This window comes from Theropithecus gelada, chromosome 8 (assembly GCF_003255815.1).
Source record: "Theropithecus gelada isolate Dixy chromosome 8, Tgel_1.0, whole genome shotgun sequence".
NCBI lineage: Eukaryota > Metazoa > Chordata > Mammalia > Primates > Cercopithecidae > Theropithecus > Theropithecus gelada.
In genome coordinates this window covers 101,391,796-101,410,303 of record NC_037676.1, presented here as the reverse complement: position 1 = coordinate 101,410,303, position 18,508 = coordinate 101,391,796, and the positions used below count along the sequence as shown (strand labels likewise).

Below are 18,508 nucleotides of genomic sequence, written 5' to 3'. Positions count from 1 at the left end.
GATTTTTTTAATAGTCACAAGTTCTGCTCCCATCACCACTATCTAATTTTAGAACATTTTCATCATTCCAAAAAGAAGCCTACTTATTTGCAGTCATTCTCTCCTCCCCTCAAATCCTGGTTACTAATCTACTTCCTGCCTCTACAGAACTGCCTATTCTGAACATTTCTAATGGAATCATAGCACATGTGTTATCTTTTGACTGGCTGCTTTCACTTAAGATAACGCTTTCAAGGTTCATCCATGCTGAAGCCTATATCAGTATTTCATTTTTTTGTATAGCTAAATAATACTCCAATGTATGAATATACCATAATTGGATAATCCATTCATCAGTTGATAGACATTTCAACTGTGTCCAGTTTTTGGCTACTATGAACATGTTACCATGAACATTTCATATATAAGTTTTTACATGGACATATGTTATCAATTCTCTTGATATATACGTAGGAATGGAATTGCTGGGTCAATATGGTAACTCTATATTTAACGTTTTGAAGAACTGCCATATTGTTTTCCAAAGCAACTATATACCATTTTACACTCCCAACAACAACTTATATGAGTTCCAATTTCTCCACATCCTCACCAATACCTGTTATTTTGTATTTTTTTTTATTATAGTCATCTAGTACCTGTGAAGTGGTATGTCATTGAGGTTTTGATTTGCTTGTTTGCTATTTGTTTATCTTCTTTGGAGAAATGTCTCTTTGCCCATTTTTAATTGGTTTATTTGCTCCTAAGTTTTAAATGCCCTTCTCTTAGGGCCTTATCTATGGAAATTAATCATCTTAAAACTTTCTGAGTCTCAGGCCCTATACCAAGTTGAAATCAGTCATTCCTTTCATCTTTCTACATCAGATCATTCATGATATTTATCAAACTTTCTGCCATTCTACCATACATCATACTTAACTAACTACTGACACATCTATCTGTCCTATTTTATCTTAAAATTCTAAGGGAAAGAAATACATCAAAATGATCTCTGTATTTTCCCACATTACATATCCTTCAATGAAGTTTACATTTCATTAATTAACAGCACTAAAATAATTCAATTTTACTTAAGTGAAGTTTTGCAGAAAAATTACCAATACTATTATGTACTAGGAAATTTTGAGGTTATACTACTTCAACTTTTATCAAATGTATATCCCGAGTCAAGCATGGTGGCTCATGCCTGTAATCCCAGCACTTTGTGATGCTGAGGTGGGCAGATCACTTACGCCTAGGAGTTTGAGACCACCCCGGGCAACACAGCAAAACCTGTCTCTACAAAAAATGCAAAAATTAGTCAGGCATGGTGGCGCGTGCCTGCAGCCCTAACTACTAGGAAGGCTGTGGTAGAAGGATCACCTGAGCCTGGGAGGTCGAGGTTGCAGTGACCCATGATCGTGCCACTGCACTCCAGCCTGGGTGCCAGAGCAAAACCCTGTCTCATTCATAAATAAATAAGTAGTACATTCTGAACACTTATATTTATTAGAAATATATAAGTTATTTTTAGCATATAGGAAAAAATCAGAATGTTATCCAGCATGTAGATAAAATTAAAGTAGTGTAGGCCAGGTGCAGTGGCTCGTATCCAGCACTTCAGGAGGCCAAGGCGGGCAGATCACAAGGTCAGGAGTTTGAGACTAGCCTGGCCAATACGGTGAAACCCCATCTCTACTAAAAAAATACAAAAATGAGGCAGGCGTGGTGGTGCATGTCTGTAATCCCAGCTACTTGGGAGGCTGAGGCAAGAGAACTGCCTGAACCTGAGAGGCAGAGGTTGCAGTGAGCCATGATTGCAGCACGGCACTGCAGCCCAGGCAACGGAACTAGTCTCCGTCTCAAAACAAAACAAAAAAATTAAAATAGTGTAAAACAACCAAAAAACAATCAGCCCATCTCATTAGAATACAGTAAAACTCAATCTAATACATTTTTTAAAGTTTCTCAATGGTAAAATGTAAGAATAGTCTTAAAGTTTTTGTTTAATAAAGTTTTACATTAGTTACCTGTAATGTTTCCTAGCATATCTTTATTATGACAAGTAGGGTCCTCTATTTCGCCTTCTTTAAAACTGCCTATTTCTCCGTAGTAAAGAGCAATTCCAAGTTGCATTATACGAATAAACATAGGCAGTTGTTGATCTGTGATAGAAAGTTTCAAACTTTCTACTAAAGTATGAATCTGCATTTTGAAAAAGACAAAAACACCAACAAACGCATGTTTAAAAAGAGTACCTTTTACGTAAAGAAATGTTTTAAGGTCTTCAAATGGCCTAACACAAAAGAAACGCTCCAAACATTTTAATACTTAAATCAAAACGATACTCTAAGATCTTAGGAATTAAGTAGATTTTGCTATGATGATCAATACACGTTAGCTAGAAACTATATTAAACCAAATAATGTACATACAAATAGAATTAATAGTGAGAAGGTATAATCACATTAGATTTCCAGATTACTGTTCCAGAAACAAAGTTAGTTATGTAACCAAATAGCTACTCTATAACATTAAGAGAATAACAGTACTACCCCCAAAAAACAGAACAATCTGTCAAAACCAAGAATAATAAAAATTTTATGTCATTTTAGTGAAACTCTAATCATTCTTTCCAGGTTTATTAACCATAAATAATACATACATCTAAAACCATGTGTTAACTGGGGAAAAGACTAATATTACAACTATGAAAGTATGTAAATAATAAAAATTTTTGTCAAATATGGAAAAACAAGTGAAATGTATGTTGAAAAACGTTTTTCAAATTTTAAATAAGATTTAAATAACAAAATTTTTCAAATTGTAAAGATTTAAATGACATAAAATTTATTCAACTGATAAAATGAAACAATTATAACAAAGAAATAAGATTAACTACTAGCAAATAGGATATACAGCAATCAAGGTTCTCCTTAAAGAAAGAGACATCAATGGAATATAAACACAGCTTCGGTGTAATGGTTTCCTGCTGTTATCGAAATATGGAGTAAAACCAATTAAGCCATAAAGTCCAGTCTCTTAGAAGGTTTATTTTGACTAATGTATTTGAGTGTCTATGAAAGATGAAGTAGTAGTAATGGCAATCATCGTATTTTTAGGGCTTAAAGCACATAAAAAAGTTCATGTTAAGGGGGAGAAAACTGTATGGGGGGACTGTGAAATACCATATTTCAAATATAAGCACAAGTTTTTAAAAACTGACCTAATAATCATACACTGAATAAACAATGAAGAGGTAAGAAAATGGGGAATGAATGGGGGAGGTGAGCAGGAAAGGAGTATGCACATCTGCTAAAGTTTCCTTAATTTGAAATTTCTCTGCCATATTCTTTTAAATCTTGTATTGCACCAATAGCACTGGACATAAGCAGTCAGCAAAACCAACAACAAAGAATCTGTCTTAAGTGTCTTTTTAAAAACTCCTTAAAACGAGTAAGATTAATAGTCAACAGGAAAATGGATAAAGAACCCGAACTGAGAATACAAAGAACAAATGACCAGTGAATGTGTTTTCAAAAATCTAACTTCAGTAATAAACAGCAATTAAATTACATATCATTTGTTGTTCAACAAGTTGGCAATTTTTAAAATACGATCATATTTAAGGATAACAAGAGTATGATGTAGGCACTCCCCCTAATGTTCATGGGAGTATAACCTGGCTAAATCTTTCTGGAAACAATTTGGCAATACAGATCACAGGTCTTAAAAAAAAGATATTTGCAATTATACAAATCTTTCCTAAGGAATTACTCAGGAAATGTGGTCAAAGATCTATGCACAGAATTTCACTGCTCTGAGAAACTGCAAAGTAAATTTCTAAAAACAGGAGAAACGTTAAATAAATTACGTACCCATAGGATCTGTATCTCATAAACGTCATAATCACCAGAACATATTTATTTCACACAAAAAAATGGAAAATTATAAAAAGCCAACCCAAAATATAAATGCATTCAAAATAAACATACATGAAAGATTTGAAAAGAAACAGAGGGGCCAGGCACGGTGATTCATGCCTGTAATCCCAGCACTTTGGGAGGCTGAGCCAGGGGGATCACGCATGAGGTCAGGAGCTCGAGACCAGCCTGATTAACAGGGCAAAACCCCGTCTCTACTAAAAATACAAAAATTAGCCAGGCCTGGTGGACGGCACCTGTAATCCCAGCTACTCGGGAGACTGAGGCAGGAGAATTGTTTGAACCCAGGAGGCAGAGGTTGCAGTGAGCTGAGATCATGCCATTGCACTCCAGCCTGGGCAACAAGAACAAGACTTTGTCTCAAAAAAAAAAAAAAAAGAAAAGAAAGAAAAGAAATAGAGTATCCAGAACATTTTGAGAAACCTCTGTTTGTGAGGTAATTAATGAGGTCGACCATATCTATTTAATACATATTCCCTAGGATTAGGAGTTGGAAGGATGATGGGTCTAACCCACAATGGCAAATCTCAACATTACAATAGTATTAACAAAAAACTCAGGCAGGCATGGTGGTTCATGCCAGGATTCCCAGCACTTTGGGAGGCGTAGACAGGAGAATTACTTGAAGCTAGGAGGTTCAAGACCAGCCTGAGCTGCAGAGTGAGACTCCGTCTCTACAAAAAACAATTTAAAATGAGCCAGGGATAGAGACATGCGCCTATAGTTCTAGCTACTTGAGAGCCTGAGGCAGAAGGATCGCTTGAGCCCAGGAGTTCAAGGTTACAGTGAAGTATGATTGTGCCACTGCACTCCAGCCTGGGTGACAGGGAGCCTCGAAGGTAAAGAAAAAAGGATAGAGGAAAAAGGAGAGCGAGCAGAGGGGAGGGGAGAGAAAGGGAGGAGAAGGGAGGGAGAAAGGAGGGAATTAAAAAGAGAGAGAAAAGAAAAGAAGAAAGAAATAAAACCTCAAAAATTGATTTCAGTTGAGCATAAAACATTGATATCACATATTTGGCAACTATTATACACGTTTATTTATGTTAAGGGACTTTTTCAGTGAAATGTCATGGCTAATCAGTTGTGAGAACACAAACTTACTTATATGCCAACACTAAGTTTTTTCTCATCTATTTTTATCTTCCTCTAATATAACCACATCCCAGAACAGACTATTACATATGCACTAATGATCAAAAAGAGTATTTTATATAGTAAACGTACATATATCCATTACTTGCTTTCAATGTATCTTGAATTTACCTTCACATTCCCCAACTTTACTAGAAAACCCAAGGCTAAAGAAAGTAAGCCCATTTCCCTGAGATAGAGCCATCAATATTACTAAGTTAATTCTTTTCCATGTTTATCTTTGCCAAAGAAGCTAATTCAAATATAGAAGGAAAAAGTAACAGAATATAAACAAACCAATATGCATTATACACTGTGTGGAAAAAAGTAAAACACAGGTGACTGAGCACTACCAAGAAAAAAAATGTAGATTTTACATATTAAGTACAGTAAGGCTACATAAAATAGAAAAAATTATATTTTAAATAAAATATAATGTAACAGCCATACCCAAACAGAAACAGTAGTCAATACCAGTGTTCAGACACCTAAGTCCAGCCCTTCCATCACAGAACTTTGACAGTCAGTGGCAAGTAATTCAACAATAAACATTTATTCCACATTAAAACCTAGTTAACGGATCAGAAGTCACCGAATTCTTTTTCCAAGATACAGTGATAGGCAGACAAACAATATTCAGAAAACTTAAATAAGACAACAATATTTATGCTTAGATACTAACCACATACATTGAAAACATACACTACATTGGAGAGAAAATTTTCACAGGTATCAAAAGACATGTCCTGTGCTCACTTAGAAATGGAAGCTAAATCTTTGGTATACATGGACATAAAGATGGGAACAACAGACAGTGTGGACTCTAAAAGGAAGGAAGGAGGGAGAGAGAATAAGCGCTGAAAAACTTCCTATTGGGTACTATGTTCACTATCTGGGTGATGGTATCAATGGGAGCCCAAACCTAAGCATCATATAATATACCCTTATAACAAATCCCTTAATCTTAAATAAAAATGGAAATAAAAAATAAAAAGACATGTCCTGAATAACTCCCTAAGATTTTAATTACATTTTAAAAATCATAAATCAAAAGCTAAAACTTCTTGAACCAATGAACTAAAATATTGGGTTAGTATATCAAGCTTTACAAAGTCACCTAGTAAAGAGAAGAAAAAGTATAGATAGCAGATCATGCTGAACAGATTATAAGAACTGAAATACAGAATACTGATATGCAGTCCATTGTGCGTATAAATATACCCTTTAATATTATTTCCTCTATCTACTTGAAGAGAGAAACACTAATAAACAGCTGGACAAACTAAAAAAATAAAATTACAGAGAAAAGTTGTCTCTAAACTCTACTAGAATATATCATACAGAAATGTATAAATACAACATAAAAATCATAAACAGAAATAAAATTTTTATAAAAACAAATGGCATACATATTTATAAGGTTAATTTCCTCATTTGTTAATAATGATTATCATCCGCAAGAGTCAATAAACAAAATAAAGACATGCAACTTAACTACAAAAAAAAGAGATACCTACTTTAATAACAGATGGCATCTTGGAATTTAGGTTATCATATGTAAAATGAAGACGAGTTCTGAAGGAACATTTGTACAATAAAGGATCCTGGTAAAATTCTATTTTACCACTGGCATTCCGTTTATCAAGACAAACTGTACAGTCAGAAAAATTGATAACCTTTCTCAGCACCAAATCAGTTGCTAAAAAGGAAAGAAAACATTTTAACTAAAAAGGAAAATGAGCAAGGGAAAGGCAACCATTATTTATTAGTATAAATAGTAATAAAACTAATAACAGAAAATATGATTCATGGAGCGTTTAATACATAATGCCAGACCACATGCAATGAACTTTTCATTTTATTATACAATTTAAATCTTCCAACAACTTAATGAAATAGGCACAATTCTCCCCATTTTATACGTAAAGAATCAGAGACCTAATTAGCTTACCCCCAATATGCATGACACATTAACTACAAATTATTTTTAATTATGAAAAATTTCACTACAGTTCTCTTACACAATGAGATAATAAAATTCTTAAGAATCCATACTAAAGATAATTTTTTGAAGAAGTCATTCACTTAACATTCATTTTATATTAAAAAACTCACTGCTACTCTAAACTTGCACTATCCAATATGGTAGCCACCAGCCATATGTGGCTATTTAAAATTAAAATTATATAAAAATAAAAGTTCAGGTCCTTGGTTGCACTAGCTATATTTCAAGTGCTCAACAGCCACATGTGGCTAGTGGCTACCATATTGGAGAGAGAAGATAAAAAACACTTGTATTATGACAGAAAGGTCTAGTGGAAAATACCACATTAATAAAGAAATCACCAATAACAGTCTAGAGTATATTTTCAAAGGAATAAAAATAAAACAGTTGATGGTAAAGTATAAAAGTATGAAATGAAGCCTTTAGCAAATCAATAATTTATTTCTTAACTGATAAGCAATTCCTAGGTAAATATCAGGCCCAAATCTACTTGCCCAGTGATTTTAAGTTAGCCATGGGAATTTAAAAAACAATAAAATGTGTTTTAGTTCGGGTTACAACACTATTTCTGAGTATATCCTGGTAACTTCTAATTAATTCAACATTTTATTTTTTAAGTTTTTAAAAAGTAGAAATTAAAGAAGATGTGTCTAAATAGTATTATTTGCAGATAAATTTCAAAGTTGTCTGTTACTTGAAAAAAATATATGACTACCATATTTCAAATGTACATATTATATGAATAATGATTTAGTTACTAATATTATATGTGTACACAAATTAAGAAATTACAATAGTAGGACTAGAAATGAGAAAAAAAAACATAAGATATCCTGTAGGTGTTTCCTTCCCTCTCTTTATGATAACAATTATCATTTTCTGAGTATTTGCTATTACTCAGATACTACACTAAGTCTTTTACATCTCTTATCTGACAATATTTATAAGGTCCTGTTAAAAAATGTGAAAACTGAGGCACAGTGGTAATAGTTTGTCTACTGTTATACAGTTTATAAAGATTAGAGCTGTAATTCAAACTCTGGCAACCGTACTGCAGAGCTCATGTTCTCATCTACTGTGCTATAAGAACGTAAGCTATTCAGTCCAGGCATGATGGTTCACGCCTATAATCCCAGCACTTTGGGAAGTGGAGGCAGATTGCTTGAGGCCAGGAGTTCAAAATCAGCCTGGGCAAAGTGGTGAAACCCCATCTCTACTACAAATACAACAATTAGCTGGGTGTGGTGGCAAATGCAGAAAATCACAGCTACTCAGGAGACTGAGGCACAAGAATGACTTGAACCCAGGGGGTAGAGCTTGCAGTGAGCCAAGATCATGCCACTGCACTCCAGCCTGGACAACAGAATAAGACTCTCTCTAAAAAAAAAAAAAAAAAAGTTAAGTATTCATATTTCAAGGATACCCCAGACAATTACTATTCAGTGAAAAAAGGAAATTACTGTTTTAAAAATGTTTTTTTTTAAACATGAAATATAACAGCAACTATATTTCAAAAACTTACAAAATGAATTATAGTTTCTGGTACTTACTTTAAAAATATGCTACAATTTAATCAGTAAAATATTATTCATCACTGAAATTAGGGCTCTTCAACTATATACGCCAATATATAGAAACATTAAAAGCATAGTATTGATTGAAAACAGCAAACCTAAAATACAACATATAAGAATACTATTTTTAAAAAAAAGGTAGGAAACTTATTCAAAGAAATAGAGAAAACTTCCCAAACCTGGAGAAAGCAATCAAAGAAAAGCCTAAGACCTTTGGATTCACTGTCATATTCTACCAAACATTTAAAGAACTCATACCAATATTCACAAACTATTCCAAAAAATTGAAGTGGAGGGAATTCTTCCAAAATCATTTCCATACTATCCAAAGCGATCTATGAAATCAATGCAATCCCTATCAAAATACCAATGACACTTTCACAGACATAAGAAAAAACAATCCTAAAATATGTATGGAACCACAAAGACCCTAAATACTCAAAGCAACCCCAAGCAAAAAGAACACAGCTGGAGGCATCATACTCCCTGACTTTAAAATTTACTAAAAGCAATAATAACCAAAACAGCATGGTACTGGCACAAAAAAAGACACATAGCCCAGTGGAATAAAATTTAAAAACCCAGAAATAAATCCAAGCATTTACAGCCAACTGATTTTCTACATAGGGGCCAAGAAAACACACTGAGGAAAAGAACAGTCTCTTCAATAAATGGTGCTGGGAAAACGGCATATCTATATGCAGAACAAACCTAGACCCTTATCTCTCACTACAAAAATCAACTTGAGATAGATAAAAGACTTAAATGTAAGACCTGACATTGGTCTAGGCAAAGAATTTATGACTAAGACCTCAAAAGCATAGGCAACATGCTTTTGAATATACATCTTTTCTACCACAAAGACACACGCATGTGTATGTTCATTGCAGCACTATACACAATAGCAAAGACATGGAATCAACCTAGATGCCCAACAGTGGACTAGATAAAGAAAATACCAGACATATACACCATGGAATACTACACAGACATAAAAAAAGATGAAATCATGTCCTTTGCAGCAATATGGATAGAGCTGGAGGGCATTATCCTAAGCAAATTAATGCAGGAACAGAAAAACAAACACCGCATGTTCTCAATTATAAGTGGGAGCTAAGCACTGAGTATACATGGACACAAAGAAGGGAACAATAAATACCAAGGCCTACCTGAGGGTGGAGGGTGGGAGGAAGGTAAGAATCAAAAGATTAACCATTAGGTACTATGCTCATTACTTGAACGACAAAATAATCTGTATACCAAATGCACGCAACATGCAATTTACCCAAGTAACAGACCTGCACATGTACTCCCCGAACCTAAAATATAACTTGGAAAGGAAAAAAAAGAAATATTAATTCTCACATATAGTATGGATGGTAATAAATTGATTTAACCATTTCAGAGAACAATTCAGCAATATAAAACATAACTGAATGTTTACATACTCAGTTATTCTTTTCCTGATCATAATTTACAGAACTTGAACACGTAACGAGGAAACATAGAAAAGGATGTACATTCCAGCATTATGGGCAATGTCAGTATTTTAGAACAACTTGAATGTCAACCATATGGGAGATGATAAGATTCTGCCTCTAATAGTAGAAAAGACTAGATATTCTGAAGACCTTTATATTGAAATAAAAGTCTTGGAAATTATTTTAAAAATATGTAAGGGGAAGGAATGAGTTAAAGGAGAAAGAATAGATAGATGGCCCAAATATTTTATTTTTTAATCCATTATGGCAAGTAATTAGTGCAATCTGATTTGGTGTCAATTGAACATCTTATGTTTATTGGTCTTTGGGGTATACTCTTTTTTACATGTTTGTTCAAGTCTCCTGTCCATTTTTCTATTGAGCTATTTTTTTCTTATTGATTTATAAAAGTTATATATTGTGGATATAAGTATGTTGCAAATTGTAAGTATCAAGAATATATACTTCCATCTGTGGCTTGTCTTTTTACCCTCATAAAGACATTACAATTCTTATTTTAACTGCAATATTTTAATACAGCCTCATACATTACTTGTTGGTATAAAAAAATGGCATTACTATTATGAAAAAACTATTTGTCAGTTATCTCTGAAGCTTAACATAGGCCTACAGTATGACCCAGTAATTTCACTCCTAGGCATATACCCAACAGAAATATATGTATATGTCCACCAAAGGACATGTATGAAAATGTTCATTATAGCATTATTCATTATAGCCAAAACTGGACATAATTAAATCTATATCAATAGTACACTGAGCAAAAAAATGTTTTATTCACAACATGGACCAGACCTGCAAACTCACCATCCCCCATACATCAGGAAAGACCAGTGCAGGCAGAATCCCAACCCTTCCTCACCTGATTGTGCAGGGAGAGGAAACAGATATATACACACACAAATGAACTATTGTTACAAAAACCTGAATAAATTTCACTTACATAATATTGAGCAAAATAATCTAGGCCCAAAAATACATATGGTTCCATTCAAATAAAAATTTAAAGAGTCAAAACCCTACTACGGTGTCAGATGTCAGGAAAGTGGTTGCTTTGGGGAAAGAAGGGGCAGTAGTAAGTGAGTATATGTACAACAAGCACTTCTGGGTACTGAGATTGTTCAATTTCTTGAGCTTGGTAGTGGTTACATGAGTATGTTCATTTTATGGTATGTCATTTCGCTATGTGGGTTCTCTGTTTTTGAGTTTTTTTGTTTGTTTGTTTGAGATGGAGTCTTGCTCTATAGCCAAGGCTGGAACGCAGTGGCACAATCTCGGCTCACTCAGCCTCCACTTCCCAGGTTCAAGCGATTCTCCTGCCTCAGCCTCCCAAGTAGCTAGGATTACAGGCACCTGCCACCATGCCCAGCTAATTTTTTTTTTGTATTTTTAGTAGAGATGGTGTTTTACCATGCTGCCCAGGCGGGTCTCAAACTCCTGACCTCAGGTGATCCGCCTGCCTCAGCCTCCCAAAATGCTGGGATTACAGGCGTAAACCACCACACCTGGCCAGTTACGTGTTTTTGCTTAATGCTCTTTCTTTTTTGTATGTTATGCTTCACTTAAAAAAAAACTATTTTAAAAAAAAACTAATAAAAGGGAAAATAATAGTTTCTTCCTCAGAGAGTTAAAGGGTTAAACAAGATAATTAATACAAAATATATAACACTAGCCCTGGTACTAAATAAACAGAAGATACTATTTTCACTGTCTTTATCACCACCATCATCATGAGCTTTCATATGGTATCATATTTGCTTCTGAAGATACATTGGCAAGTTAGAAGCAGTCATTTTATAAATGACTCACCCAAGTTTGCACTATCAATGAATAGTGGAGAGAAGATTCCAACTAAGATCTTCCAACTCCTGATCCAGAATTCTAATTCATGATAATTTCCAAAAGTAAAATTGGCATTGCTTCTACATTAAAAATTATATTTCTGGCTGGGCATGGTGGCTCACGCCTGTAATCCCAGCATTCTGGGAGGCCGAGGCAGGCAGATAACTTGAGGTCAGGAATTCGAGAACAGACTGGCCAACATGGTGAAACCCCATCTCTACTAAAAATATAAAAATTAGCCAGGCATGCTGGCAGGCGCCTAGAGTCCCAGCTACTTGGGGCCAGGCATGCTGGCAGGCGCCTAAAGTCCCAGCTACTTGGGAGGTTGAAGCAGGAGAATCGCTTGAACCCGGGAGGCAGAAGTTGCAGTGAGCCAAGATTGCATCACTGCACCCCAGCCTGGGTGACAGAGAGAGACTCTGTGTCAAAAACGTTAATTAATTAAAATAAAATTTCTTCACCAAAAATATCAACTCATTAATTCAATCCTACATTGTCCAGTTCTATTTGTTTTCTATTTTCCATAGCTGCTTCTTCCAGCCTTTTAATCAAATATTTCTTTCCATAGAAGATGCAAAGGAGGCATTAACAATATATAAGAAATGATGTTTGGGCCTTACCTACACTCTTATTTATGTCATAACAAAGCTGTAACATCAGGATTCTCCTTTTGTTAAATATGAAGACTAAAGCTTAAAAAACACATAATAATAAAACTATATTCCAGTTCTGCTGCTTCCTAGTTATATGCCTTAATCAGGCAAATTAAACACTCTTGAGACTCAATTTCACCTTGCTTTAACCCTTTAACTGGGATTTATGATGAATATATGACTAAATATCAAAAAGAGATAAAAAGAGGCTTCAGGACAACCAAGAAATTCCAGGCCTGGCATGGTGGCTCACACCCGTAATCCCAACACTTTGGGAGGCCGAGGCGGGTGGATCACTTGAGTCCAGGAGTTTGAGACCAGCCTGGGCAACAGGGCAAAACCCCATCTCTACAAAAAATGCAAAAATTAGCCAGGCATAGTGGTGCACGCCTGTGGTCCCAGCTACTTGGGAAGCTGAGATGGGAGGATTACCTGAGCCCAGGAAGTCGAAGCTGCAGTGAGCCAAGATAGCACCACTGCACTCCAGCCTGGGCAACAGAATGAGACCGTTTCTCAAAAAGGAAAGGGGAAGAGGAGAGGGGGCAGGGGAGAAGCGAGGAGAGGGAAGGGAGGATGAAAGGGGGAGGGGAGGGGGATGGTGGGGGAGAGAAGAGGAAAAGAAGAAAGAAATTCCAAATGTGCTTTGGAATACACAAGCCTAAAACATAAATCAATCAGATATATTACCTTGCCTTCACCAAGCTTTGTAAATGCAACATGATGCCTTTCACCTTTCAAAAACATAAACAATTCAAACTAAATATCATTTAACTTTTATTGCTACAACCCATGGCACTATAAAATATAGTCATGTACTGCGTAACAATACCTAAGTCAACAACAGACCATATATCTATGACGGTTGTCCCATAAGATTATAATACTATATTTTTACTACACCTTTTCTGTTTTTAGATACACAAATACCACTGTGTTACAACTACCTGCAGTACTCAGCACAATAACATGCTGTACAGGTTTGCAGCCTAGGAGCAATAACAGCCTATACCATATACCTGAGGTGTGTACTGGCTATACCATCTAGGTTTGTGTAAGTATACTCTATGATGTTTGCATAACAACAAAATCGTCTAAGATGCATTTATCAGAATATGTCCCTGTTGTTAAGCAATGCATGATTGTATTATACACCACATTTGAAACAAGCATGTGGCAGGTAAGAAAATGAAAATTAAAAGTATTAAAAAACAAGTACAGGCCATGCATGGTGGCTCATAACTGTAATCTCAGCACTTTGCGGGGCCAAGGCAGGCAAATTGCTAGAGCTCAGGAGTTTAAGACCAACCTGGGCAACGTGGCAAAACCTTGTCACTACAAAAAAACACAAAAATTTGGCCAGGCGCGGTGGCTCACACCTGTAATCCCAGCACTTCGGAAGGCCGAGGCAGGCGGATCACAAGGTCAAAAGATGGAGACTATCCTGGCTAACACGGTGAGACCCCATCTCTACTAAACATACAAAAAATTAGTCAGGCATGGTAGTGGGCACCCGTAGTCCCAGCTACTCGGGAGGCTGAGGCAAGAGAATGGTGTGAACCCGGGAGGTGCAACTTGCAGTGAGCCGAGATCGCACCACTGCACTCCAGCCTGTGTGACAGAGCAAGACTCTGTCTCAAAAAAAAAAAAAAAAAAAAAAAAAAAAAAAAGCCAGGCATGGCAGCATGTGCCTGTAGTCCCAGCTACTCAAGAGACTGAGGTGAGAGGATTGCTTAAGCCTAGGAGGCAGAGGTTGCAGTGAGTTGAGATCACACCACTGCATTCCAGCCTGGGCAACAGAGCCAGACCCTGTCTCAAAAATAAACAAACAAAAAAAAACCCCACAAGTATAGATTTCTGAATTTGGAGTGTCTCCTAACCTCCCGTAATCATATGCAACATTTTGTATATGTGCATTCTTTTTCCACACTGGAGGCATGAAGATTTGATAACATTTACCAGCAAGTCAGTTGGCCCAAAGAAAGGTTAAGAGTTAAAGCAATTGTTTCAATTATGGAAAAATATACAGTATTCTTGATATTTACTCACCAGAAATATCCATGAATGCACGATCCCATAATTCACCTACTGTGTAACATTCTGCAGAAGTGATGTTGACTGAAAGAACGATATCGTCTTCAACATATTTTAATATGAGATTATTTATCACAATGTTTACATTATTTACAACTCGTCTAATCAGACTCTGCACATAACCTATAAAATAGAAAAAAAGATTTTAATTAGCCACAAATCTCTCAGTAAATAATTATTTCTTAAAATGTTATTGAACTTAATGCATGAGAAAGGTGGGTATTATTTAGCATATTTCCCAAAGAGAAACTAAAGTTCAGATAGGTTAAAAGGCTTGCCAAAGTGACACAGTTAGTAAGTAGCAGATCCAGCCCAACAAATGTCATTATCAAGAAGTTCCATAGTGAAGTATTCACACACTAAGAGAAACCACAAAGACCATATATATTTTTGATAACATAATACTAGATCCCATACAATGATTATCCTATACGTCAAGTACTTTGTTTGATTTTTGCTTATTGTATTATGTAAATATTTTCCAAAATGAAACAATGTTACTAAATGCTGATTATACAGTATATTAAAAGATGGGCTTCTTTAAGCTTACGCTTCTTTTTAAATCAGCTACCATCAACTCTTCCTAGTTTAGCCATAAAAATATTTAAAAGTTATGCCTGGGATAGAGGAAACATGACCATCATAATGAATTCAACTCTATTCACTTACTAATATTTAATGTTAAAATAGAGTAGAGGGGAAAATATGAATGAAGAAAATGTAGACAGGAAGAGTTAAAGAAATATTTTTTAAATACTACCATGAAGAAGACAGAAAAATGAAAAAACAAAAGTAAGGAAGGAAGGAGAATGTATAAAAGTAGAATAAGAACACAGGGAAATAAGAAAAAGAAACAAATACTAGTTAACTCAAAACACTAAAAGTAATTAATGAACATTCTATTGCTTCATGGCTTGCTTAGAATCTCCAAATTTTTTCTTTTAATTTCATGCTACTGTGGAATACTTCATAATCTCACTTACGTTTCTCACGTAGGTGTGTACATGGATACATTATTCAGTAATTTAGTTAAAAATATAAATAACACTTTATAAAAAGCATTTTAAAAGCCAGGAGAAAAAAAAATTAATCTTTTCCACTGTAAAAAGCTAACTCAAAGGTAATGCATTTCCACTATTAAAGGAAACTATTTAAAAGGTAATTAAAATTTTAGCTATTTCATGAAATAACCATATGGTTGTATTCTTTAACCCAGAATGTTACTGGACAAAACAGAATCAACTTCTGTCAGCAACTGACATTGTTAACACCTATACTAAAGACTGCTGGGAGAAAGCTTATTGAAATCTATTCAACCATAACATGTTTGCAAAACCCAACTCCTTCATTCATTCCCAATGATGCAAATAGGAAAGAAATGTAATACAACTTAGATTCGAGCTTTTCTCCTATATAGAAACTATTAGCAGCTTTTAGAGTGCCAATTATCACATGCTATAAAATTAATGTTCAAAATATTAATAGATTTAAAGTAACAATTACTATTTCATGAGTAGATGCTAAAATAATTCTTAACAAATGAGACTTCCAAAAGAAATTTTAAGTATCAACATTTTAACCTTAGAATGTACATAACCCCATGTTATTACTACTCAACGCAGATTTTTAAAAATAAAAATAGGGCCGGGCGCGGTGGCTCACACCTGTAATCTCAGCACTTTGGGAGGCCGAGGCGGGCGGACCACGCGGTCAAAAGATGGAGACCATCCTGGCTAACATGGTGAAATCTCATCTCTACCGAAAATACAAAAAAATTAGACAGGTGTGGTGGCGGGCGCCTGTAGTCCCAGCTACTCAGGAGGCTGAGGCAGGAGGATGGCGTGAACCCAGAAGGCGGAGCCTGCAGTGAGTCGAGATCGCGCCGCTGCACTCCAGCCTGGGCGACACAGCAAGGCTCCTTCTCAAAAATAAATACGTTTCCAAGAAGTCAAGTGACCATGACTAATATTGGTTTCCCTATTTCTCAAAAACCTGTCATGAATAGGGAACTGTTTTGTTTTGTTTTTTTGAGACAGAGTCTCTCTCTCTATTGCCCAGGCTGGAGTGCAAAGGTATGATCTCGGCTCATGGCAACCTCCGCCTCCCGAGTTCAAGTGATTCTCCTTCCTCAGTCTCCTGACTAGCTAGGATTACAGGCCTGTGCCACCACGTCAGGCTAATTTTTGTATATTTTTAGTAGAGATGGGGTTTCACCACATTGGCCAGGCTGGTCTCGAACTCCTGACCTCGTGATCTGCCCACCTCAGCCTCCCAAAGTACTGGGACTGCAGACATAAGCCACCATGCCCGGCCAATAGAGTACTCTTAAAAACCACGTAAGCGTTCATGAGTTTTTATTATCTTTAAAACAGTATCAAATATAGCACAGAAATACAATGCAAAGTAACAGAAACATAAAATACGTATTTTAACTGATAGAACACTACTGATGGATTGTTCTGTTCATCTTTTTAAAAATATTTTCTGGCTGGGCATGGTGGCTCACACCTATAATCCCAGCGCTTTGGGAGGCTGAAGCAGGCAGATCGTTTGAGCTCAGGGGTTCAAGACCAGCCTGGGCAACATGGTAAAACCCCGTCTCTACAAAACTACAAAAATTAACTGGGTGTGGTGGCATGTGCCTTTAGTCCCAGTTACTCGGGAGGCTAAGGCAGCAGAATCGCTTGCGCACCAGAGGTGGAGGTTTTGGTGAGCCAAAGTTGCACCATCACATTCCAGCCTGGGTGACGGGAGTGAAACTCTGTCTCAAAATAATATATATTTTTTTCTTTCCATTTTGTATTATAAAACTGACATACAAATTGAGACGAATAAGCCAATTCACCAAAGTAAAAGAAACAAATATCGAAAGAACTACTTCTGTAGAAGACTATTTCTATTTCCTTATTAAAAATGCAATGTCAAAATAAGTAACAGAAACTTATCAGTGGAATAAATGACACACTGTCTCTATAATCCCTCAAAGTAACTTGCTTCTATGCAAGCTACAAGATAGTGTCAAGCAGATCTAATAGCTCTCATCACTCCATACTTAGAGACTCCCTGGGACTGTGTTTGTTCGAATAACATAATAATCATCCAGGTCTACTCCACAAGCATCTGAAAATGGAAAGTCACACTAAGGATGAGACCTTACAAGATGTAATATTAGATGGCTCTAAAACAGCCTGCTACTTAACCTTTCTCCAGAAATTCTTATTATCTACCTCTCCCCATACCTCATATAACCCCTTCTTCCAAACATACATCTATGTCCACAGGACCAGTTGAAAACACTAAATTTTCACTAACTTTGCTCGTGTTCTTCCTCCTTTTTAGAATACTTTTTGTCCATTCACACTTCTTGTTCAGGTGCAGTATAATTTTCCTCTGCCTTATATTGTCTTCTCCAATGTCCTCCATCCTATACCTCAACATTAAAGAGAAATGCCTCTATGACTTTTCTTGGGCTTATGCTACTATTAGTCATTTGCTTGTGTATATGTTTGGTTATCTTCTCTGATAAACTGTGAAATCCTAGAGAAAAAAGATTATATGTTATTTATTTCTCTGATAGTCTTAAATGGCATGTATCAAAATTTTTTGGTTATAAAGAGACACCATCTGCAATTGATTCACCTTGATGTGGTCACTGGGAAGCCAAGTTGCTCATAATCAGAAATTCCACGGTTGATGACTTGGTTACAGTACATAAAAACATCTTAGTCAAGTTTTTGGTGTAAAATTTATTTGAGCATTATGTAGCATCAGATAGGAAATTTATGCTCAA

The 18,508-nt window shown here is 35.7% G+C and overlaps 1 protein-coding gene across 1 annotated transcript in view; it reads right to left on the bottom strand.

The window, feature by feature from the left end:
- Positions 1-18,508, bottom strand: part of VPS13B (vacuolar protein sorting 13 homolog B) — an 858,817-nt gene that overhangs the window by 786,441 nt on the left and 53,868 nt on the right. Inside the window, exons 4-6 of the mRNA XM_025394335.1 lie at positions 14,674-14,841; positions 6,569-6,750; positions 2,010-2,184 (exon numbers count right to left, since the gene is read on the bottom strand). Of these exons, the coding sequence (XP_025250120.1) occupies positions 2,010-2,184; positions 6,569-6,750; positions 14,674-14,841 (525 nt within the window). The remainder of the gene's footprint in view (positions 1-2,009; positions 2,185-6,568; positions 6,751-14,673; positions 14,842-18,508) is intronic.